This window comes from Camelus ferus, chromosome 10, assembly GCF_009834535.1.
Source record: "Camelus ferus isolate YT-003-E chromosome 10, BCGSAC_Cfer_1.0, whole genome shotgun sequence".
Classification (NCBI taxonomy): Eukaryota; Metazoa; Chordata; class Mammalia; order Artiodactyla; family Camelidae; genus Camelus; species Camelus ferus.
The window spans coordinates 22,024,638-22,050,436 of record NC_045705.1 but is presented as its reverse complement, the minus strand read 5'-3'; the positions used below and the strand labels follow the sequence as shown (position 1 = coordinate 22,050,436).

Genomic DNA, 25,799 nt, shown 5'->3' with positions numbered 1-25,799 from the left:
GGAGGCAGATGTGAGTGACTCAAGCATGAGAAATCCTGTGTTGGACCCTGAGTAGTTTTCAGCCTGATGTGTAGCCCGGAGTTCGTACTCAGTGTCAGAGGCAGAGGGAAGGGAGAATGCCACCCTCTCCTCTGATTTGCGAACAGGAGAGAAGAAATCCACTGTTGGTAGACTAGATGAGACAGTCTTCCTCTGAGATTTTGGGTCTGAATTTAACTTGTGCTGAAGGCTGGTGGGTTAGGCAGGGGATGGAGAAAATGAAGTTGATTTTGGTCTTCAGTGAGGCTGAGTGCTGGTGGTGGATCTTAGATCTTAGGGTCAGACCCTGCATTCCAAATGGGAGGCTCAAGATGGGGGAAGGGACTCCCCCAGGTCACCCAAGTGGAGCGCAGTGTAGTGTGACCAGTGCTTTCATCTGTTTCTAGGCCAAGAGCCTCATCTTAGTCTCATTTCCCCCAAATAGACACCAGGCCTGCGCCAGCTGGTGATAAAACCCAGATGGCTCAGGGTTCAGTCCACCAGTGCCTAGGTACTCACCAATTCCCAGCATAGTACAGGGCACCGTGAGTTACAGGAAACTCCACAAGGGGAAGGCAGTAAATAATCATCTCCAACCTCAAGGAACTGGCAAGGCTCTGCTCTGACTTTGCCCTTAAATGACCATCATTTGGGAGGTAAGTAGCCCAGGTCTTCTAGAATAGAGTCAGTCAGGAAGGCCCCCCTAGGAGGGATAAGCCCTGTATTAATCAGCCCTCACCAGGTCACGCTTCAGTAACGACGCCTCCCACATCTCAGCGGCTGACAACCACAGAAGTTTGTTTCTTGTGTCTGTCACATGTGGATTTCAGGCCAGCTGCTGGTGTCTTCCAGGTCTCTCCACGTGGGACCCAGGATGAAGACGCAGCCCTCACCTGGGTCGTGCCTCTCTTGTAGCAGAGAGAAAAGGAGCAATGACAGAATCATGGGAAGAGACATGTTACTTCATTCTGTGTTGGTTTGGGTTCCTAAGAGCAGATTCCAGAACAAGGATTCCAGCACGAGTAGTTTATTTGGGAGGTACAGGAAACACCAGTAGGATAGGGGGAGGAGTGTGGGGGGCCCAGGGAGGATGGGCTATCAAGCCCACTACCACTGTGAGCAACCCCAGTTTAACCCACAGGGAAAATCCATGGAGACAGGGCAAAGCATGTGTCCTGTTATCCTCTCCAGGAATGAGGGAGCTGATGTATTTATGCATTGAAACCTGCTGGTCGTTGGTTGAAGGCTGCTCCGGGCAGGGGCATTTAATTCCCCGGCACTGCCGGCCTGTGTGGGGGCAGAATAGCCTTTCAGCTTCTGTGAAAGCCCTCAGGCAAAGAGATACAGACCCTGGCAGTGGGAAGGTAGCTGGAGTGCATTAGGGTGACAGGTGATGATGTGGGTGAGGCACGGAGAACATCTGAGCCATCTCTCGTGCCATTGGCCAAAGCCGAGTGGCAAAGCATGTCATCAGGGATGGGGACTTATAATCATCCCACGAGGGTGCAGCAGATAGTTGAGGTCTGAAACACAATTTGCAGGAGGCCCTGAGCCCTGATGTATGGAGTGCAGTGAACTCTTTAGTCAACAGTGTGAGTGATGCTTGATTGAGAGCTACCAGGTAGACTAGGTGTGTTGACCTTGGCACCACTGCCAATTGGGACTGGATAACTCTTTGCTGTGGAGAGGCTGCCCTGTGCATTGTAGGCTGTTTAGCAGCATCCCTGTCCTCTACCTGTAAGATGACAGTAACATCTTCCCACCTCCAATTGTGACAACCAAAAATGTCTTCAGATTGCCAGGTGTCCTCTGGGGAGCAAAACTGCCCCCACGGAAAACCACTGATGTAGATCACACATGCATTGCTAATTCCCAGAGAATTGAAATAAATTGCTAATTCCCAAAGATTTAAATTATAGGTGTCTAGATGGAGTAGTTCACACCCTAGTGGAAGAGACAGACAGACATATAAACTTATAATGGTGAGTCAGTCTGTGTTGCAGCAAGTTGGAATATGTAACAGAAACAGAGGTCATTCAGGAGTGGAAAATATCAGTTCTTTGAAGTGGGGGGATGGTCAAGAAAGGCTGTCTAGAGACAGAGACAGCTGAGCAAGGTTTTGAAGGATGAAGAGGAGTTTTCCAGATGAGTGATACTACGTGTTAAATATAATTTTTGATGACTATGGAGACTTGGGAACACTAGGATAATTGATGTTGGAAATGCTGACTTCCGAGCCTTCTCACACTCTGAAAGGCCAGATTGTAGGACTGTAGTTGAATCAGCTTTACCTGGTGATGCTATAGCATTCTGGATTCAGACGGACCTGGGTTCCAGCTCCCTTCTGCCGTTCACCAGCTGCGGACTGCTCTGACTCCCCATTTCCTCATCTGTAAAATGGGTATTATAATACCCACCTTATGGGACTGTCTTGAGGACTGAATCACATTATGTCTCTAAACTCTCAGCCCTGGGCCTGGCACAAAGTACAAGAGGGATAAATGACAGTTAATCACGACCGTAAATGTTAATGAAGTAGGTTGAATTTACATAACGAGAGCTAACTTGTATTGAGTATTGAGTGCGTGCTATTTCCAGGCACCATCACAAGGGCCTGAGCGCGTTAACCTGTGAGTACACTAGGCATTGGGATTATTATCTCCCTTTTCCACGTGAAGAAGCGAAGGCACAGAGTAGTATGGACGGTTTGTGAGTGGTACTCAGATGCCAGCAGACAGTCCGAACAAGTCATCACTTTGCTGGATTGTTTAATATGTAGCATTTCCCCTTCACTTTTTGAAAAGAAATCAAGGGCTTCGTTATAAAGTTATTTCTGCCAAGTTATTAGAATCAGTGTAGCAACTTTTGGATAAATGAACTTTTCTCACTGTTGGCTGAAGGTCCCTAATACACTTAGAGAATATTAATAAGAAGGTGGGTGAGCAGAGACCTATTTTTAACCACAGTGTCTGAGCTGGCTTCTCAGTGCGGATCCACTTGGGTAGATGATGAATCACCCAGAACTGACCCCTTCAGAAATGTCTGTGAGAGCAACACAAAGGGAAACTTTCAGCGACTAAACCCCCGCCCCGCCCCCAGGCTATTGAAAGAGAATGCTGAGAGTTTGTTTGCCAGCCTCCTGGACACCATGTCCCGAACAGCAGGGGGTTTGTCTTCGCTCCTTTTGCATCAGGGACACATATGGTGTTCTTGGTGTGAGAGGATGCAGAATCTGTTCCAAGAACTGCTTTTAAATCCAGCCTCCCTGTGCAGAGTGATGGTGATGGATGGAAGTCAGTGCAGGGTCCCCATGTCTGGAGGACGCCCTCCTTCTGCCTGTGCCCCTGTTTTTTGCTAGGCGCTCCCCTTTGATGGTCTCTCCTTGTAGGAACAGAAAGTTCAGGTCAGTGAGGGCATGGACCTGGTCTGCCATGTGTAGTTCTGCATCCTGGGACCGTCGTAGGAGCTCCAACAGGATGGAGTCAGAAAATAAAAGGTGTGGCTGCGTCTTCTGTTCCAGCACCACCTGTCGGGAGCCTAGACTACGCCTGGATATGAGTTTCTCCCATCTTGGGCTCAGGTCCTGGCTCCAGTCCTCACCAACCACATGTCCTGGGGGCAAATGACTTCCCGTCTTTATGCCTCATCAGTAAGATGGAGAGAATGACAATTCTATGCGGAGGGTTACTAGAAGTCAACCTACAGAACCAGCTTATAGAAAGTATTCTTAGTGGTAGTTCTTCTGCTTGTCATGTCGAGATGGAGCTGGATCTGTTGGTGATATCCCCCAGGGCAGGACTGACATTCTAGAATTCCACTCTCTGGTTCTGCATCCCAAATATCTGAAACCCTCTGATGAGCCCCTATTTTACAAATGACAAAACACTTGGCAACCTAGAAAAAGAGGCATCTGTAGCAGCTTAGCTCTTGTTAACTGTGTCCCAGACTCCAGCTGGGCCCCCTTCCTTGCTGCCAGTCAGCAGCCTGCTGCCTGCCTACTACTCAGAGGTCCATGGGTCTGCAGCAACCCCAGAACATTCTGGGGCAGAATGTGACTGTGATTCAGGCTGTGCCTGACTAGTTGATTAGCTGGTTGTTTTCTCTACACAACACCCAAAAGATGGTTTTGCTCTCTGTGCCTCACCCATACCCATCCCTGCCTCCTCCACATCTCAGCCTTTCTTTCTTTTTAAAAAATTTTTTTTTTTCAATTGAAGTACAGTCAGTTACAATGTGTCAATTTCTGGTGTGCAGCACAATGTCCCAGTCACGCATTTATATACATATATTCGTTTTCATTAAAGGTTATTACAAGGTATTGAATATAGTTCCCATGCCTCACACCACCCTGTTCTCTGGAGACAGTAGACCCCTCCTGGGAGATGAAGGGTCATGCAGTGGTTACAAGCAAGTGCTCAGGAGCCCAGCTTTGAGGGTTTGGATCCCAGCTCTGCTGTTGGGTTGCTGTGTGTACTTGGGCAAGTTACTCAGCCTCTCTGTGCCTTCTCCTGGCCTACACATGGAAATAATAGTAGTGCCAACCTCACAGAGTTGTTGAAAGATTTAAACAAGACAAACACATGTAAAGCACTTAGAATGTTCCTGGCACATAGTAAGTCTTCAGTGAAGGTTAGCTAGAATCTAGATCTTACAGTGATAAATGTCACCAAAAGAGGATGGAGATGTTGAAACTAGGAGAACCTGGAGGTAGTCTAGCTGCTGAGGGGATCTGAGATCTGAAAATCTAGTTTCCTGTGGATTCGGCGTGGATTCTAATGGCAGCTCTCAATAGCAGAGTCATTCAAAGGACATTAAGGGCTCATAAAGGCGGTCACGATTTTGCCCAAGAATTATTTGTGGAATGAATGCATAATGATGGAAGTAATAATGGTTACATGTGTTGCATGCTATCCATATTCTAGGTACTTACATGCATGTTGACTGATTTAATTTTCACAACACTCTTGTGGGATACTATTCTTATTTACAAATGAGCTATTTGAGGTCCAGAGTTGTTAAGTAATCCACCCAATATTACACAGCTCATGAGTGATGGAAGGAGGGTTGAAGTCTCAGGTGGAGTGCCAAAAGCTGTCCACTGCATGCAACAGACTTATCTATGGCTGCAATCAGGAACCAAGTAAAATACAATCCTTTCTCAGTTGCAATAGCTCTTTTGACAGTTTCAGATTAGGATTAAATGGCTCACTTCAGAGGACCAGAGACAGCTTGTGAAAGCCACAAACATGATGAGGGGTGTGTCTAGGAATCCTGCGATCCCCCTTAACCTTTACATCCAGGAACATTTTAGGCGATTAGTGTTCCGAGGGACACATTCTGAGAAAGAGTGCTGTTATCTCTGGAAGCTGTTGAAGGTGAGTTGGGGATGGTGTTCAAATCCATCTGAAAATAATAAGTTGACCTTTCATTTTATGTTTAACTAGAAAACAAGACAGAGGTCCCATAACAAAATCCATGAAGAATTCAGCTATAGAATGGTTAGAATTTAAGCATAGGGAAAGGGTTAGAAAGCTGGAACATCTCTAGATCTTAAAAGGAGAGAGGATTTCTTTCATTTATATTGGGAATTAGAAGGCAAGGCTCAGTACATTGATGAGTCCAGGTTAGGTGTCAAGGAGCAAGGCTGCCAGGGATGGACTGGTTAGTGATCGCAGGTGGCTGTCAGGATGGTGACAGAGAAATGAGTGTAAGTGCCAAGGGAGGCTGGTCTGGTGACAGCGACTGGCCTCAGGGACTTGCCAGTAAGATGCTGGATTAGCTGAGTGGAAAGCCACAAAACCTGGGTAGGAAACAGGTACGGTCCTTACTTATGAAGAGTAAAGGGGTATCAAAGTCCTAAGATGATCCTGATGAGGTCTTTAACTCTTGTAATTACACAATCTTCAAACAAACACATAGTGACCTTGAGCTTTTCAGCCAAATGACGACAGTCAATAGGACAGTTTGTTATTTGACATCAGAACACTGGCTAGGTACACTTTAGCACCTGACAGATTTTCCTCTGTGGTACAGCAGCCCTGAGATGTAAGACACCTCTCGTTCCGGTGCTCTGCGGCCAGTGCGTTCCTAGAGACGAGAAGATGGTCAGGTCAGAAATCATGGGTGCGGTGTGGGTGGGCTGTGAGGGGCGATGAGAAGGAACTTTATATTCCTGCAGGAAGAGGAGAAACACAAAGGTTGGAACAATAGGTTATTATAAAACCCTTACTAGATCCTCTTTTGGTATTTGGCAAAAACCCTTGCTTTTCGCAGGGGCTGTGTGCCTCTTTCTGTGAACCAGGTCTTCCCTAGAAATGTAGAAGTTTTGAGAAAGAAGGAGTAAAATTTGGGAAACATGATCTGTTCATCAGAAAAACAGTTGGCTCTGAAACATTTCAGGTTGGTAGAGAAAACACGTAGGTGCCCGCATCCCAGTGCCTAACAATGAACCAGGCACATGGTCTACTTCAATCCATGTTGAATGAATCAATGAATGAGTCGATGATAGCCATACTTTTCTATGTGGACTTCTTCCCCCTTAAATGGTTTCTCATATCCATGAGCTGTTCAGTGCTGAGTTGGAAAAACTGTACCTTGTACTGAAGTCCTCATCCGTGATTGCATCTTGAAGAGCTTAAGCACCCAGATATATGAGACATAGTCCTTAATGAGCTTGTCTTCCGCATTCAACCCCAGACTCTTCCTAGTGTTCTTCAGCGATCATTGCTGAAGAAACTGGCCCAGGTGAAAGTCAGTGCGTCCCACCCCTGCCATTTACCTGGTGTGATAACTGTATTTCTGCTAGCAAGTGTAGGGTACATGAGTGTCTTCAGTAACACTGTATTGTTAACCAGTTAACCCTGCTGCAGAAACTCTTGGGTCTAAAGATGAAAAAGCTGAAGTGTAAGTGATGTTGCACTGTCACCTGAACTTGGTGTGGTGGGAAGACTAGCAGGCTTGGTTTTCATGTTGGAAAGTTACTTTCTGATATTGTTGAATGTATAAGGCATTTGACCCAATGTTCTCCTCTGGGATCTGTCACATTCTGTATCCCTCTTGCAACCCCAAGAGGTCTCACAAAGACCACCAGCTCCTCCTGCTGTTTTCTCCCTTCAAATTACTCTTTTTTCCCCTCCATAATTGGGAAGAAAATGGCTGATGTTCATTCAGTTCTTCAGTCATATCTACTAAGTGCTTGTTATGTTTGGTAACAGTTTTAGGGTTTATCAGACTTGGAGTAATACTCAAATGCTCTATCCTTTTACACCTTGATTTCAATTTTCAGACGCCCCCAAAAATGATAAAAAATAGTAAGTTAAGTGAAGCCAAAACTGCTGATAGCAATAATTCAAGAAATCAGGAAGAAGTCATAAAGTGTGAAAAGGGTGGATTTTGAGCAAGGATGCTCTGAATGTGTTTGACACTGTGGATGATACCAAGCTGTGAAAAACCTAATGATTTTTTTTTTTACAGTAATAAAAGTGTCTTATTCTGTTCACTTTTTTGCCTACTTCTTCTCACTGTTTTAAACTAATTTGTTAAAGTTCATTTGTTTATCGTTTCATTTTTTAAAAAGGCAATTACTATTATAAAAGTTCTATACGCTCATTACACAGAACTGTTACGATATTCAAAAGTATAAATAAAGGGGCGAAATCACCTGTAATTCCTTCAGCCAGAGATAATCACTATTAAAATGCATCTCCTTCTATGACTAGTAGAGGACAACGTGTATTTGAGATTGTGTTACATGTCTTCAGTCTTATATCTGTTTTTTAGGCTGCCTCCCCACTCCTTTTTCTCTTTAGGAGAGGAAACTTAAATCATTTTCCTGTAAATTCTTATTCTAAAGTCCTTTCTAGTCCTAGTGATTGTTCTTACATCCAGTCTTGTCTTGTACGGGCCGTGCAAAGGGCCTGCTTTATGTCCAGACGCACTAAGCTGCCATATGGGAACTACGGATACGAAATTACATCTCTTAATGGCTCTTTTATGCTTCACTGTTGCTGTGGTGTTGTTTGCTTAACCTTTGCACGGTGATTGAACTGCGTTGTTTCCAATTTTCTTGTTATATAAATAATGCAACAAATGACAATCTTTGTCTGAATTGAATTTACTTTTCTTGGAGATAGTTCCCAAGATGGAGTTTCCAGGCCCAGGAATATAAACAGATTTATAACACTTGCTACTTATTTCCGGAGTTTCTAAGTCCCATTAATACTGCCACCTGTGGTGTCCAAATGCACTTGCTTGCACAAAGCCCCACCCCTGCCTGATTTAAATCATTATATTTATATTTGCTGCCTAAATAGACATCTAAAATTAAGTGAAATAAGCTTGAATTTACTTTTAAAACTCTTATCTTTTTATAACCAGAGGTACATACAATGCTTGCAATAAAAATGTGTAAGTTAAATGAGTATGTTAATTATTACTTGAAAAACCAATACTTTAAAATATATAATGGGTTATTAGAAAATTAGTTTCTGCTTATCTAATAACGTTAACAGAGTGACTTTATATGTGGGAAAAACTCTGAAAGAACAAGGATGGCTTCCATTTTAATTTTCCCTGAGAAAAGTGATGTTCTGGACCTTCAGAACCAATTACCTTTCAAGTGATGGAGAAGGGTCCTTGAATTTCCTTGCCCCAGGGGGAAAAGATGCAATGTGTTCTTGACCCAAAGTGGCTGTCTTGGACTGCATCCCCTGTCTACCCACGTGCCAACCAAAGGCAATCTGCTCGGAGTTGCAGCTGAGCCCTGGTTGTGGCCTGGAGTCTTTTTTTCTTTTTTTTTTTTTTAACAGTTTTTATTGAGTTATAATCATTTTACAATGTTGTGTCAAATTCTAGTGTAGAGCACAATTTTTCAGTTACACATGAACATACATATATTCATTGTCACATTTTTTCCTCTGTGAGCTACCATAAGATCTTGTATATATTTCCCTGTGCTATACAGTATAATCTTGTTTATCTATTCTGCATTTTGAAATCCCAGTCTTTCCCTTCCCACCCCCCACCCCCTTGGCAACCACAACTTTGTATTCTATGTCTATGAGTCTGTTTCTGTTTTGTATTTATGTTTTGGGGTTTTTTTTAGATTCCACATATGAGCGATCTCATATGGTATTTTTCTTTCTCTTTCTGGCTTACTTCACTTAGAATGACATTCTCCAGGGACAACCATGTTGCTGCAAATGGCGTTATGTTGTCATTTTTTATGGCCGAATAGTATTCCATTGTAGAAATATACCACCTCTTCTTTATCCAGTCATCTGTTGATGGACATTTAGGCTATTTCCATGTCTTGGCTATTGTCAATAGTGCTGCTATGAACATTGGGGTGCAGGTGTCTTTTTGAAGTAGGGTTCCTTCAGGATGTATGCCCAGGAGCGGGATTATTGGGTCCTATGGTAAGTCTATTCCTCGTCTTTTGAGGAATCTCCATACTGTTTTACACAGTGGCTGCACCAAACTGCATTCCCATCAGTAGTGTAGGAGGGTTCCCTTTTCTCCACAGCCTCTCCAGCATTTGTCATTTGTGGAGTTTTGAATGATGGCCATTCTGACTGGTGTGAGGTGATACCTCATTGTAGTTTTGATTTGCATTTCTGATAATTAGTGATACTGAGCATTTTTTTCATGTGCCTATTGATCATTTGTATGTCTTCCTTGGAGAATTGCTTGTTTAGGTCTTCTGCCCATTTTTGGATTGGGTTGTTTGTTTTTTTCTTACTATGTTGTATGAGCTGCTTATATATTCTGGAGATCAAGCCTTTGTTGGTTTCATTTGCAAAAGTTTTCTCCCATTCTGTAGGTTGTCATTTTGTTTTACTTATGGTTTCCTTTGCTATGCAGAAGCTTGTAAGTTTCATTAGGTCCCATTTGTTTATTCTTGCCTTTATTTCTATTGCTTAGGTAGATTGTCCTAGGAGAACATTTTTGAGATGTATGTCAGATAATGTTTTGCCTATATTTTCTTCTAGGAGATTTATTGTGTCTTGTCTTATATTTAAGTCCTTGATCCATTTTGAGTTTATTTTTGTGTATGGTGTAAGGGAGTGTTCTAGCTTCATTGATTTACGTCCTGCTGTCCAGTTTTCCCAACACCATTTTCTGAAGAGACCGTCTTTTCTCCATTGTATATTCTTGCCTCCTTTGTCAAAGGTTAGTTGACCAATGCCTGGAGTCTTAATCTTAGCAAATGCACAGCCATGACACTTGGCCAGGGAAGCAAACGAGCACCAGTGAATTCTCTCCAACTGAACCTTTCTAAGATCCAGGGACACCAGTGGGGTCAAGGATCCTACCCCCGTACATTTTATAGGACAAAGCAACATAAACCGATTAATATCCCTGTTAAAAATCAGTTGGTAATATTGTATGGGTTGATTCTAGGTTTTTGAATATGAATTTGAAAAAAAAAATGACAGGCTTTCCCAATTTAGGCGTGCTCGATGGCATTCAATCTAATCAGGAACACCCGAAGTGTAGCTATGTACAAGGCTATGGAGTCTTCAGAATCACTGGTTGTCTCACAACCTGCTCAGAAGACCAAACTGACTGTGAGCCGTTGGCTGTGCACCATGTATTTCACAGCATTATCCTGTGTATATCTACAGAGAAAACACAGCTCTGCGGTGGCCAGTACTTCTATCATCCCCTGCCATTCTCCATATGAGAAAACAGAGCGCCGTTCCCTAAGCTTGTCCAGGAAGACAGTCAGCGAAGGTGCTGAGTCTGGGTCTGTAACTGGCCTCACTCACTGCGGAGCTGTTGTGTTGATCACTCACTACCATTTGCAGCACCCAAGCTGTGAAACAAGATGGTCAGGACCCTGGGGGCTGCCCTCCCAGTGAACCTCCGAAATGCACCAAGTGCTAACCACTGGAAATGGTGCCTGTGATGGGAGAGAACAGAAGGGGGACCATAGGGGTGAAGGGGTGGAGGTACAGGAGGAGGGCACTGAGGGCCAGGAGGAGGAGGGCGGGCCTCCGGGATGCTGAGATTGAAAAGCGAGCCTGCTGTGGTTGGTCTCATCACAGACCTCCTGGCCTCGGGTCCTCTTCTATCCTGAGAGTAAAGTATGTGCTTTGAACTTTTCTCCCAGCAAGGTTGGAGGAGTGTGACTTCACTGGCTGAAGGAGCCTGCTGCGAGGGAGAGATTCTTTGAAGCCTTGTGTTCCGTCCTTGGAATTCAAGCACACTTTACATCACACTGCATCATCCATTTGTGTTTATTTCTATAGGTTATGTTTTAAACTACCATGTTTCTCTGATTCTAATATGTAATCATTTATAAGAGTTTCCACGGATTTTATAATAGCATTTTTGGGGGGGAAAACTACATTGATATAAGACATGTTCCATTTTCAGAAATATTATAGTATGAGGACAAGATGAATCTTAGAATTGAGTCAGTTCAGCAAATTCTGAGAAAAATTGCTGCTCCTGGAAGATGTGTCGTGTGCCTGGTGGGGCTGGGCCTGTCTTCTGGTATATATTTGCGTACATGTCAGGGTAGACAGGCACCGTGGTATGTAACGTACAACCTCAGGTGTGTTGTGTTGTGGTGGGTGGGGTGGGGTGGGGTGCATGATGAGGTTGGGGGCAAGAAGTGTGAGGAATTGCCCAGTGCTCATTCTGGGTCCTTTTCTGACATCCCTTAGGGCAGGGTTTCTTGACCTTGGCACTACTGGCATTCGGAGCCAGGGTTACTTTGCTATGGGAGATGTTTAGCAGCATCCCTGGTCTCTGCCACAAGTAACATTCCTTCTCCCCATCAGCACCTGCAGCAGTGAACCAGCATGGAGGCTTTGACCTCAAGCTTTCCTTACTGTTGCAGGGGGTCTCTTGTTCCAGTGCACCAGCAGGACACCTCTGTCACCCAGCAGCTGCTCTGTGTCTTTGACCTTTATTTGCAAAGTGGCCAGATCTGAGGGTTTCTGGGGACGCTTCTAGGTGTGAAATTTTCCTTAGTGGTTGAAAGGATTATAGGATTTTAAGGAATAAGAATAATAACCTGTAGTACCAACTTCTGTTGTAGTCTTCCTCAAGTTTTAAAATGTATTATTAATATTGTACTACATGTTGTGGTCATACTGTTTATTGATTTTACCTCCGTTCAAGTGAGGCTTTGGCTTATAAATGAACGAGGAGTAAGAAGGATTCACTAGGAGCCGGCAGGACAAAGTAATAAATGCCTAAATATTATTTAACATGCAGGGGATTAACTATCAACTCCATCCAGTGATGGGAGGAAGATGGCAAAACTTTCTTGTCTCCTGAAGCTCTCGCTCATGTCCACCCTTATTGGTGGCGATATTTGCCGAGGATTATTGAAAGGACTTTCTGATCATCTGAGGCAGAAATCAATCATTTGTCTTCTAGCTCTACATTACAGACTCAAATTTATTCACGAAGCAAAAACTTATTGAAATTCCTATTGTGCTCTTAACTGGTGATTTAATAGTGAAGGGGGAAAGTAAGCCCAATCCTGCACTCAAGGAGAGTGCTGTGCCGGGGGGGGGGGCGGTGGACACCTCACCCATCACAGACCAGGTGGGAGGTTAGAGCTGATCTGCTAAGTCAGGGAGGCTTCCCGGAGGAAGCAATGTTTGACCCAAGATCAGAAGGATGAGAGGAGTCTGCCAGGTGAAGCAGAGGTGGAGGCTTTGCCTCCGTGCATTTGTATGAAAGGCTTGAGTCATGGAAACCTTGACAGTAAAGAGACAAGTGAGTGAGAACGTCAGTGCAGCTCCACCTGCGTCTTTCCGAAGGTTCTTAAGACTTAACCAGCTGCATTTACTCCAACCTACATCACCCTTAGGTTGTAATCTGCTCAAACAATTGAACAATAATTTTTCAAGTAGAAAGACAAACACCACAATCGATGTATCTATTGAATATAATCTGCATTCCAATGTCAGAAGTTTTAAAATGTTAAAAAAAAAAATTGTATCTTAGAACCAAGGGAACAAAAGCATCAAAATACAAGGGTCAGTCTTGAAACTTCACAAGTCTTCTGTCTTGGCACAGGATGTCATCGCCCTTTATGATTTAAGTGAAATCAGTTTGAAGCCCCTCTCATACTCAGAGCATCACTGAGGGTCTTTTCACAGTTTCCAGGGATTCCCGGGACCTTGCGTTTCTCCAAGGCGCCTTGCATTCTGAGTCCGGCCTCTGGTGAATTCTCACTTTCCACGGTAGCTGTTACCGTCTGTGCGGGCTGCTTTCCACCCGCCCTTACCTCCCTGGAAGCCGTTTGGACGTCCCACCCCCGGCAGTTCACAGCCTCACGGGGCAGAGGTTACTTTTGGTCTGAACGGTGAGGGAAGTGGGGTGGCTTACGCTGCCGACCGACAGAGCCAAGGTTATGCCGTGGAAACTTTGGCATTTCTGTTCTTAGGGAAGGACCGTATAGTGATGTGGTTAAGAACAAAGTTTCTGAAGTCAGGCTAAGATTTGCAAAACCCCACCTATTCTATCTGCATGGGCAGAAAACTTCACTTCCCGGTGCCTCAGTTTCTTCACCTGTCAAGTGTGAAGACCTCACAGGACTGTTGTGCGTGTAAAGTGCTTGGAAGGATGCCTGTAGTAAGTGCTTTGGAAAGGTTAGCTGTCATGACTGTCAACTTTATTATTACTGTTATTGTTGTTGTTAGCATTGAAGGTCCTTTGGCCAGCCCTACCAGCTGGGATAATCTTCACTGGCCATCTCAGCTCCACAGGCTCCTCCCTCCCCACCGTGTCAATAGGACCTCTGGCTCCCTGGTCAAGCTCCTCCCCTCCCTCCACGATCACTCCTCCCCAACCTCCTGAATTCCCATTTCCTTCTCCTGCAGTGCAGTTTAAGCATTGCATCCTCTACCATCTCAGCCTAATCCTCGGAGTGAAACGTGTCCATTAAGGTGTATTACAGACCAGGGGCAGCCTTCCCCCCTCCACCAGTTTGGTGCAGCACACTTTGAGATGGTTTAGAAATCTAGCTGGGATGGTCATATTAGAGGACAAATCGTGCCAGTCCTTTGGAGACGCGAGCTGGAGCCTGCTGGGCCCTCAGGAGGCAGGCAGCACTGGAGTGGCTTCTAGAAAGACAACCTTGGCACTGGGACAGGACGAGAATGCCTCGTCTCTGTGACCTCTGAGGCTCGGCCAAGGCAGGAGTGGATAAAGAGCTAACCTGCCCCGCCTGCCAGCCAAAAATAGGCTGGCTGCGTCACAGGGCTTTCGGTAATTAAACCTTCCCTCGGCAGAAGGCCGGGGCTCGGACTGGAAGGGGGCCGTGGATGGGTTAAGGTAATTCACTCCCACCACTGACCGTCCTCTCTTAGCATCAGAGGCAGGCTTGGACACCGAGTGGCGCTAAATGGAGGTGTAAATTCATAACCAGGCGCGATGTGTAAACAGCCGGGCGAGGGAGTGTGTGTCAGTGAGGCTGCTTAGAGATTCAGTATGCTTTGTCTCTACTCTGAATCATGTAGACTTTTGTTTTTGGTCAATCAGCTTGTTTATGTACCTCTTTTTTTGTTTCTTATTCTAAAGGCTAATTCGTGTTTGTTGTAGAAATTTAGAACATGAAAGAGTCAATACGGAAATAAAATCCATCCATCACCCTACCATTACAGCCCCTGGAAACCCTGCGTGTCTTTTTTTTTTGCATCTCGATGTACAATTTTTCTAAAATTGTGATCGTATGCAGTTTTCTGTCTTGCATCTTGAAGGTACACACAAAGTGCTCACAATGGTACTGTAACTGGTGAGGTCATTAAATATTACTGGAAAACCAGGCAGTTTTTAGCTTATTAACCTCCTTGCAGCTAGGCTGAGTGGGGTCGGATGGTGGTACCCATGTCCACGTGGGTGGAAAATGTGCTGGTCCACAGTGGTCTTCAAACAGACTCCACAGTCCCAGGAGGAACCCCTGTGCCAACTGTGAGAGCGGACGTGTGCCGGTCACTTGGGGCTGGGCAGGAGGACCAGGCGGCTGCGCCAGCTTCCCTGGGGGAAGTGCGACGCAGTGTGTAGGGCGTGGGCTCCAAAGAAGCGTTTCTGGTTTGGATTCTGTCTCTGCCACTAACCAGTTGCCTGACTTTGATTAACCTGCTTTACCTGCTACACCTCAGCTTTCCCATCTGTAAAGTGGAACGAATGATTGTGCCTATTTCTTTGGGCAACTGGAGGATAGGTCCTGACTCAGAGTGCGTACTCAGTAATGATGGCTAATACGCTATTTATTAATGATTAAACTCTCAAATGAGAACTGGTCGGCTGATTCCAGTCTATGGGGATAATGGGCAGATGGGTTCACTGTGTAAGAAAATCTGTAAAAGAAAATAGAAGTGTAGGAGGGATTTAGAATATTCTTCCAGAGAGGCAGTGCGGTCAAGGTGGAGGGTGGTCCAGAGAAGAGATTTAAGGCTCCTTCCATTATGCTTTCCAGGTTGCACGTGGAGGGTCCTTCCAATGCCTGCTAGGAGCTCACCCACCCCAGGATCTGGGTCCCGACCAGAGAGAGGCCCCAACCCCAGCCGGGCATCTTCCCCATCAGACTTGGTGGGCAGCTAAGAGTATTTTAATACATCTTCGGAAGTTTTGTTGCTTCAACCAAGCTTGTTTGGGCCTGAAATTGACACGCTGGGATGAAATCTTATCTCGGGGTGCCTTTGTTGGAGGATCCCCAGGTCCTGGGGGTTCAGGTCTGGCTGCAGTCAGGAGTGGGGAAACAGCTGAGCTGGTCGGACAGGCCCTGGGTTTGAATCTCAGCTCTGCAGTAGCTAAGGGACCCTGGGGAAGCCTCACATCCGCCATCTCTCTTTACCTTCTCACTTGATCCGGTGTAGACGTTTGTAACTTCTTGGTTGTTGTGAGGATGAGGATTAAAAGACATGAAGTCTAGGACGTGCCTAGTGCCATGCTGGGCTCCCTGTGGATGCTCAATAAATGTTGATGTCATCTACCTGCCTACATCCCGCAAGATAAAATGAGGAAGAAGAAGAGAATCTCTTGGTTTCCTCACCTGTAGATAAGGAGCTAGAACAAGAAGGGTTAATAAGAGTTAAAGGCTCGCTCACCCCTCTAGGGTTTGGGAGATGTCCTGTCCTTCAGTTGTCAGTCTGCACTTCCTAAAATTCAGTGGTGAGCCTCCAGTATTTCTTGGCACATCCTGGCAGGTAATCCTTGAGTTTATACCATGTGCTGGGCGTTGCACTGAGCCCTCTGCATGGGTCGTCCCATTCAGGGCTTTCGTTCCAAAGAGAAGAAAAAGTGAGGCTCAGAGACATTAAGAAACTCACTCCAGGTTTCTTAGCTGGTTAAGTTGTGGAGCTGGAATTTGTAGCCAGGTCTCTCAGCCTCTGGAGGCTGTGTTCATAACTGAACACTTCTGCTGCCTCCTAGAAAAGGTAAGTACAAGGCAGACTAGAATGGCCTTTTCACCTGCTGAATTATAAGCTCCCTGGAGCCCAGGGACTTTGTGTTACCATCTCTGTCCCCTCCCAGGCATGCAGTAAATAGGAAATTGTGGATGAACATACCAAAAATCAAAGCATCCAAGTCAGGCCTTCTTTGAATGCAGATGTCCTGTGAACAGTAAGTGTATTGGATACTTACCTTTGCTATGGGGGAGACCAGGACTTTCTCAGGTCCCTGGGTAGCTGGCCAGAGCAAAGGGCACTGAAAATCTGGAAGGGAAGAGCCTTTCCTCATTTTTGTTTCTCCACAAAAAGTAGGGAGGAAAAGGTGCTGAGATGAAGAAGACAACACCATAGATAACAAAAGAAAAAGACATCTGAATTACTGATTTCCAGGCCCTGAGCATTTACTGGACAAGGTTGGTGGTGTGCAGGCCACGTAAAGAATCCATGTTTTTAAGGACTCTTAGAAAACCAGCACTTAATTCATCATTTCCTTTCATTTCTTGTTCCTGAGGTCCTATTGGTCCTGTCGAGTCCCTTTGTACCTTTGATTCCTTCCCAATTCTCCCTTTTTACGTGGCCTTGGCTTTTGTCTTTATTTTCATCTCTATAGTCCACACCTTAATTCTGGCCTGGTTCCTCACTGCCTGGGCTCCTGCAGTACTCTGCATTCAGGTCCCTGCTTCCAGTCTGGTTCCCTGCTGCTTCCAGATTCACCTGCCACATGTGTGCCGCCCGTTCCTAAGCTTTGCCTTTCTCATCCTGGCTCTGAGATTTTGTGCTCCATTTCGTCTGCCTGATGCATGTTCTACCTTCTCTCTCCGTATGGAAAGTCTACCTGCAGCCCTCCGAACTCAACCCACGTCCTTCTCCTCTTGACTCCGTTCCAACCTATTCCGTCCATTGCTTTGTAACTCCAGGAGCACTGATGTGTGTGCATCCGTTCCTTTGGCAGTTAATCATCTATCACCATTGCAGGGGAGGCCAAGTCCGGCGTGCCCCTGCTTTTGAAATCCCACATCTCTCCTTTGCAGAAGCAGATGCCTGGGGAAGGCTCTGATGGTAGCCTGGATCCACAGGCGTGTTCCCAGCGAGGCTGTGCTCACCAGTTTTAGAATCCACCAGCTGTGTTAGTAACAACATCTCCTACAGGGCAATGCTTGGATGCCGTTGGTGGGCCGGGCACTTGCCCTGAATGAGAACAACCTCAGCTCCACTCAAGTGGAGCCCGGACCTGCCATAGGGAGTTTGGCCCCTGGCAGGGTCAGAATGGAAAGCTGGCTTTAAAGGAAGAGGCCCTTTCAGCTACTCTTGAGTTCTTAAATCTCACAGCATCCAGCTTCTTTGTCGTCATTTTTCTTAGGGAAAGAAATGAGTGCGATCATTCATGGAACCAACATTTGCTGAGCACAGTGATCTCTGTTCCCTAGTGCCTCCCCAGCATAGGGCTTGGCACAAAGATAAATGTGACAGTCTCAGCACTCAGTGAGCCCATATCTTAGAAGTAAAACATATGCAAATCACTGAGGGAAGAATGGCAAGTATGGACATATATGTGGCCACTCTAATTTTGTGTCCGTGGCAGACATTGCTAATCAGTCGTAGAGCTCATTCACTTTGAATCTGGATTCAGCTTCAGAATCCTTCTCAGTACATTGCTCCAGGCAGCCACTATTACTGGACTGGATTTTGCCCATGAGTCGATTGGCTTGTAATCCATTCCTGTCTTTAAGGTGGTCTAAAGGCCCCTGAGATCGGGAGAGGGGGTCTCATGGTATTGAGTTACCACATCTGTCCAGTGCAGACTAGGAGACCCTTTGGTGGGAGTGCTCAAAGTTAGCACTGCTTTGGGCGAAGCCCGCTATGATTGTTCATCCTGACACCTTCATGCTTCTCCTGCTCTCTCACGGCCCCTTTTTGTCCGTGTTTTGGAGGCTTCTTTTTCCTCCTCTTTCCCCACCAACGTGGCTGCAAGATTCAACTCTCATCTTTTTTTTTTAAACATTTTTTCTATTGAGTTATAGTTATTTTACAATGTTGTGTCAAATTCCAGTGTAGAGCACAATTTTTCAGTTACACATGAACATACATATATTCGTTGTCACATTTTTTTTCGCTGTGAGCTACCACAAGATCTTGTGTATATTTCCCTGTGCTACACAGTATAATCTTGTTTACCTATTCTACATATGCCTGTTAGTATCTACAAATTTTGAAATCCCAGTCTGTCCCTTCCCATCCCCCGCCCCCTTGGCAACCACAAGTTTGTATTCTATGTCTATGAGTCTGTTTCTGTTTTGTACTTTTTTTTTTTTTAGATTCCACATATGAGCGATCTCATATGGTATTTTTCTTTCTCTTTCTGGCTTACTTCACTTAGAATGACATTCTCCAGGGACATCCATGTTGCTGCAAATGGCATCGGTTTTTATGGCTGAATAGTATTCCATTGTATAAATATACCACCTCTTCTTTATCCAGTCATCTGTTGATGGACATTTAAGCTGTTTCCATGTCTTGGCTATTGTAAATAGTGCTGTTATGAACACTGGGGAGCAGGTGTCATTTTTAAGTAGGGTTCCTTCTGGATATATGCCCAGGAGCGGGATTCCTGGGTCATATGGTAAGTCTATTCCTCGTCTTTTGAGGAATCTCCATACTGTTTTACACAGTGGCTGCACCAAACTGCATTCCCATCAGTAGTGTAGGAGGGTTCCCTTTTCTCCACAGCCTCTCCAGCATTTGTCATTTGTGGAGTTTTGAATGATGGCCATTCTGACTGGTGTGAGGTAATACCTCATTGTAGTTTTGATTTGCATTTGTCTGATAATTAGTGATACTGAGCATTTTTTTCATGTGCCTATTGATCATTTGTATGTCTTCCTTGGAGAATTGCTTGTTTAGGTCTTCTGCCCATTTTTGGATTGGGTTGTTTGTTTTTTTCTTACTATGTCATATGAGCTACTTATATATTCTGGAGATCAAGCCTTTGTCAGTTTCATCGTTTGCAAAAGTTTTCTCCCATTCCATAGGTTGTCATTTTGTTTTACTTACGGTTTCCTTTGCTGTGCAGAAGCTTGTAAGTTTCATTAGGTCCCATTTGTTTATTCTTGATTTTATTTCTATTGCTTAGGTAGACTGCCCTAGGAAAACATTTTCGAGATGTATGTCAGATAATGTTTTGCCTATATTTTCTTCTAGGAGGTTTATTATATCTTGTCTTATGTTTAAGTCTTTGATCCATTTTGTGTTTATTTTTGTATATGGTGTAAGGGAGTGTTCTAGCTTCAATGATTTACATGCTGCTGTCCAGTTTTCCCAACACCATTTTCTGAAGAGACCATCTTTTCTCCATTGTATATTCTTGCCTCCTTTGTTGAAGATTAGTTGACCAAAATTTTGTGGGTTCATTTCTGGGCTCTCTATTTTGTTCCATTGGTCCATATGTCTGTTTTTGTACCAATACCATTCTGTCTTGATGACTGTAGCTCTATAGTATTGCCTGAAGTCTGGGAGAGTTATTCCTCCAGCCTCTTTCTTTTTCTTCAGTAATGCTTTGGCAATTCTAGGTCTTTTGTGTTTCCATATACATTTTATTATGATTTGTTCTAGTTCTGTGAAATACGTCCTGGGTAATTTGATAGGGATTGCATTAAATCTGCAGATTGCCTTGGGCAGTATGACCATTTTAACAATATGGACTGTTCCAATCCAGGAGCATGGGATATCTTTCCATTTTTTAAAGTCTTCTTTAATTTCCTTCATCAATGGTTTATAGTTTTATGTGTATAAGTCTTTCACCTCCTTGGTTAGATTTATTTCTAGGTATTTTATTACTTTGGGTGCTATTTTAAAGGGGATTGTTTCTTTAGTTTGTTTTTCTGTTGATTCATTGTCAGTGTAAAGAAATGCAACTGATTTTTGAACGTTAATTTTGTAACCTGCTGCCTTGCTGAATTCTTCCATCAGCTCTAGCAGTTTTTGTGTTGACCTTTTAGGGTTTTCTATATATAGTGTCATGTCATCTGCATATAGTGACACTTTTACCTCTTCTTTCCCAATTTGGATCCCTTTTATTTCTCTCTCTTGCCTGATTACTGTGGCTAGGACTTCCAGGACTATGTTGAATAGGAGTGGTGATAGTGGGAAGCCTTGTCCCAGATTTTAGTGGGAAGCTTTTGAGTTTTTCACCATTGAGTACTATGCTGGCTGTAGGTTTGTCATATATAGCTCTTATTATGTTGAGATACGTTGCCTCTATACCCACTTTGGTGAGTGTTTTTATCATAAATAGGTGTTGAGTTTTATCAAATGCTTTTTCTGCACCTATTGAGATGATCGTGTGGTTTTTGTCCTTTCTCTTGTTGATGTGATACAACTCTCATCCTTTTTAAGGTCTTTGTTCTTGCCTGTTCTCTCACTTGGAGAGCTAACTGAAGTGGCTAACTCCCAAATCTTTACCTTCAGATACATCTTTTTCCGGAGTCTAACGTCCTTCTTTTGTCATTGGAGCACCTGTATGAGTGACGTGAGCCTACTTGTCTTTTTAATGCTCTCCAGGGCCCCGGCTCCTTGCCTCCAGAACCTCTGCTGGGAGCACCTGGGTGCAAGTCTTGTGGAGTCAGCCGCGGGAAGTCCTGCCCCTTTGGTGCATCCGCTGCCCCCTTCTCTGCTTTGTCACATCTTATCCAGCCTGAGTCTCAGCTGAACCATCACTTCACCTGAAAGTCGTTTCTGACTCCTTTATGATTTCAGAAGAGAACCAAGGCCCGAGGTTCTTACTACCTTCCTCTTTCAGGCATTCGACAAGCAGCTTCTAACCTCCTCTTGTGAATCCGCAGTGAATACGATATGAATAGTGGTCACGTTTCTGCTGCCAGTTGTTCTTGTTCAAATGTCACATCTCTGTCATTAGACTGAACTCCTGGTGGTCCTTGTGTCCCCACTGTCCTGTGCACGTTCTAGGTGCTCAACACATCCTGAGTGGACTGAAGAGTGACCTCGTTTCCTGTTTGGTTTGCTGTCCACTCTGGTGAATATGTGGTTCTCAGGGAAGCTGAGAAAGGGTTGGAGGATTGGCAGGAGAAGGACCAGCTCATGGAGGCCAGACCCCAGGGCAGCGGGAGCCGGAATAGAAATTTATGTCTGGAATGGAAAGCAGTTGTGATTAAAATGCTTTAAGGACTTGGTCTGGGTTTGAATTCCAGCTCTTTTGCTTAATAACTAAGGGACAGATGTTGGCAAGTGACGTAATTTCTCTGTCTCGGTTTTCTCGTCTGCAAAATGGATCTTAAGATGGTGTCACTCCTGTAGAGTGGTTGTGAGGTTTAAATGCGTAAAAGAGCTTAAATGAGTATAAAGCACTTAGAGCAATGCTCAGTATAAGCATTGGCTCTCCTGGTGGTGGAATTTACTGGGGGTTTTCTTTTTAAAAATCTTTTTATAAACAAAGTGCGTATTATTTATATAATCGAAAAAACATACAATAAAACTATTTTTTTAAGAGACAAAGAAAAAGTCTGGTGGGGAAGGGGGCCCCAGTTAGCCTTGCTAGCTCCTGCTTCTGGCCCCGTGTGTGTACTTCTTGGTGCGCTGCCTGTAGGGGAGGTCAGCTTCCATCCCCCTCTCCCTGGCCTGTCACTGTTGGTCCCTTCTAGTCCCACCAGTTTCACAGCGGGAGCTCCAAGCTTCCTGGAGTGTGTCATGACTGGTGCCCAGGAGTCTTGCATGGAGAACAGGAATGAAATCACCCAGAGGTTCCTCCACAGAGAGGATTAGCTGATCAGCATAGTAGCTGGGGCACCAGGCCGGGTATCCTCAGGGCTGGACAGAGGGCTCTGAGAGCGGGAAGGTGTAGGCAGCACCCAGGGGAGACAGGAGTGGGGGCCAGACTGAGTTTGCAAAGGCAGGAGCAAGGTCCACACGTTTTATGAAGTGTTTTATGGTGAAGCTGTAATTGGAACTCTGGTATTTAGCAAGAATTATTAGGTGTGATGATCTTAGCATGGAATGTCCTGCGGGGGCATGAGAGAAACTGCCAAGGGAAACAGAGAAGTAAGCATCACTGAGTGGGTTGCTTGGGTTTATCATGCTGCTTAAATCTGCCTATTTATTGTTTTTAAATTACTATTATTAATTTTTGACTCTGGGGCATTCAAAACTCCACTTAGAGACAAACCAGAAATATCTGTCAGTTACTTGCCATCTCTCTGAAACAGAGCTGCTAAGCCTAATTGAATGATTTCATTATTTTACTACCTTGGAGACTAAAAGTTCTTCTGGGTCACTTCCAATTCAGAGTGCAGTGGAATCTGACCCAGTCAGAGCGCTCAGGACTCAGGAGCCCTTCCCGGCACAGAGAGGGGGGCAGTGAGCTGGCCCACGACCCTGCTCTTCTTTGCCCCAGGTTAATTTCTCAGTCCCCCAAGCTGAGGGAAGGGCTTCCCATTCTTTTGGGAAGTCAGAACCAGCAGATTGTCTGAAGAAGGGAGGTGGCCTCCTCTTTGTCTCTCTTACCCCATGAGGGATGGCAGCCACGACCCAGCCTTTGTGAGCCACGCTGTGTCCAAATCGACAATCTTCAGTGGTTGGAGTAGAATAGAAACTCTTATCTAGGGTCAATGGACAAAGTTTTCAGGGGTCTTAGGTCGTAAGGAAAATTTTTCTGCGTGTGCATTTTCAGGGAGAAATTCCTTTAATCCCTTTAGTCCCTAAAGAAACTCTTTTCTTTAATTCGGAAAGAAACGCCTTTTTTCACGTGTAAGCAAGCACTCACAGAATTTGCCTGAACCTCAAGCACTTCATCTGCTGTGACATCATCCCCTGGGCGCTGCAACAGATGTTTAGGCAGAAGCCTTGTGGGATTTCACAGTGTGGATACATCTGTCATTGATCTCATCAGTCCTTGGAAAATACCAGATCTCTTTGTGTGCGTGTGTGTGTGTCCAAAATGAAGGGGTCAGATCTTGGAGCATGGATATTATCATTATTATTATTAATTGTTATTATTCCGGTCCACAGGTAATGGGTTCTCCCCATGTGAAGATGGGATGCTGACATTGCAAACACATCAGCGTGGTTTATGTGACTTTTCTGAGTCCCCGCAATGTGTCAGAATCAGGCAGTGATGAGTCTCACTTGCAAGTTGCAGCCTCATCCCAGAATCATTATTACTACATTCTGGAGAAGATGCTCCAGGGGTTGAACTTATGTGACCAGGACCAGCTTGGGGCTGGTATTTTCTGATACATGAACTCTTGTGTGAATGAGATGCAGCTCCCTCTGTTACTGACCGAGGAAACGTGGAATTAAGACTAGGAAAAGAGGTTCTTCATTTTCCTCTCATTTTAAAGGAGAAGATAAAAGGTACCTACTTTTCCAGGAAGTGCTTTTCCCTCTGGTCTTTGCTGGGCAGACTATTTGCTTGGTTTCTTGGGTATAAACCTCAGAATCATTTCAGACAGACCATTATCGTTTGTAAGTATCTGCATCACGTGAGCTTGGAAGTGCATTCAGCACACAGGGCATATTACCTCCCCAATAACCGTCTTTCTAAAGAACAGCTTCTAGGTTCTGTCTTTTAAAAAGTTAATACTTCCCTGCGTTAAAAAATATTGTCCTCTTCCAAACATTTTATGTGGCTGATTCACCATTCCTTAAAATAAATTTTAATTATAGAGTATGACACATGAACATAGTGTTGTTTTAAAAGTCAAAACCTACCAAAAAAGCTTACAAAAATATATACAGACACCTGCCTCATTAAACCCTCTTCCATTGCCAGAGTTAACCCCTGCAAATATTTTTTTCCTTCTCCTTTCAGAATTTCTCTCCATGCATTATAAATGTACATGTATGTGTATAATTTTCATATATTTATATCTTGGACATTTTTTTCATGTCAGTTCATATAGTGATACATCATTGTTTTTAACCTGCACATAGTCTTCCATTGCATCGAAGTGTATCAGAATTTATTCAAATTGATGAAATTTAGATTACTTCTCAGGTTTTACTGTTACAAACAATTCTGCAAACAACATACATCTTTGTGCACAGACATGTTTGTCTGGCACAGATATTAATAAAAAATGTTTTTGAAGGGGGTCAAAGAGTATTGCATCCTTTTAATTTTGGTACAAACTACCACATCAACACTCCCTCCACCCCAGCTTACCAGTCTAGACTCTGACATTCAATGTCCCATGTCCTTGCCAATCACAGATATTATAACTTTAAAAAACGTTGTGTCAATTTGACATGTAAAATTGTTTTCAGTTGCTCTTCCCCAATTTCTAAGGTGGTTGAGAATCTTTATGTCTGTTGCTTGTGATGCTCCCTGTATTGGTGGGTTTTTAACATGGTTTTCAAATATTTTCATTAATAGGACCATTTCAGAAATGCTTCTCCTCCAGGTCTGACATGCAGTGGGTCGTTAAAATACTAAAATACTTTCATGCTTGTTGGTAGAGTGCCTGGACCTAAAATATCCATTCACCCTCTCCTCCCCTGCCTCTTTGCCCCCTTGCCCTGGACCTCCCTGAAATGCAGCAATTAAGAGGTTAATACGCAAGCTAGAGCCGCAGGTGACTTTCAAGACCCTGCTCTGTCACAGTCCCAGCCTCTATTCAGATTATTTGGCGCCCTGATGTACCATTTAAAAAGTATCTCGACAATTCTCCCTGCTACTATCAACCAAAGGTACTCTACCTGTGTTTAAAGACATTTGGAAGTTTCTGGCCTCCAAGAGATTCACTGTAACACACTGCTGGTTTGCTTCTTGAATTGGTCCCTGCTTTGTTTGCCGATTTCCCAGGATTACGCTTACGTAATTTCCTTTTGCCCTTAGCCAGCGCATCATAATCCGAGAGGGCACTTTGGGGGAATAAGATGCCCCTTATGTAACTGGTTACATAAGAGGTCAGAGATCAGCGTCTCACTGGAGCATCTGCAGGGTTTTCTAAGAAGTCTGAACTTCATTTTGCCAGGGGTTTCTGTTGTCTCTTTTCAGCCAATTCTTGAAAAAGTGTTTTGTTATTTCTGAAATAGCCCAAGGGGAATGGGGAAAGGAGAAAGGACAGTACTGCTGTTCTGTGGTAGACACTTAGCAGAAGTTACTGTAGCTAATTTAATCTTCTCTGCAATCCTCTTTCCTTCTAAGGAGACTGAGGCTTTCGGGATGATAGTGGGTGGATGAGGATCAGACGGCTGGAGACGCCTGCCCTGGGCTGTAAAGCCAGACCCAGGTTCTTCCTATAGGATACGCCTATGTGTGAGTGTGTGTGTGTGTGTGTGTGTGTGTGTCTGTGTCTGTGTCTGTGTTCGTGTGTGTCTGTGTGTGTCTGTGTGTGTATATGTGTCGGG

General features: G+C 44.4%; 1 protein-coding gene across 4 annotated transcripts in view; it reads left to right on the top strand.

The window, feature by feature from the left end:
• Positions 1 to 25,799, top strand: part of SLC1A2 (solute carrier family 1 member 2) — a 140,133-nt gene that overhangs the window by 44,063 nt on the left and 70,271 nt on the right. Inside the window, exon 1 of one of the 4 annotated variants that reach the window (XM_032488459.1) lies at positions 6,013 to 6,127. The exons of the other annotated variants lie outside the window; for them this stretch is intronic. Within the exon in view, the coding sequence (XP_032344350.1) occupies positions 6,120 to 6,127 (8 nt within the window). The 5' untranslated portion in view covers positions 6,013 to 6,119. Of the gene's footprint in view, positions 1 to 6,012; positions 6,128 to 25,799 lie in introns of those variants that run through there. 4 annotated transcript variants of the gene reach the window in all.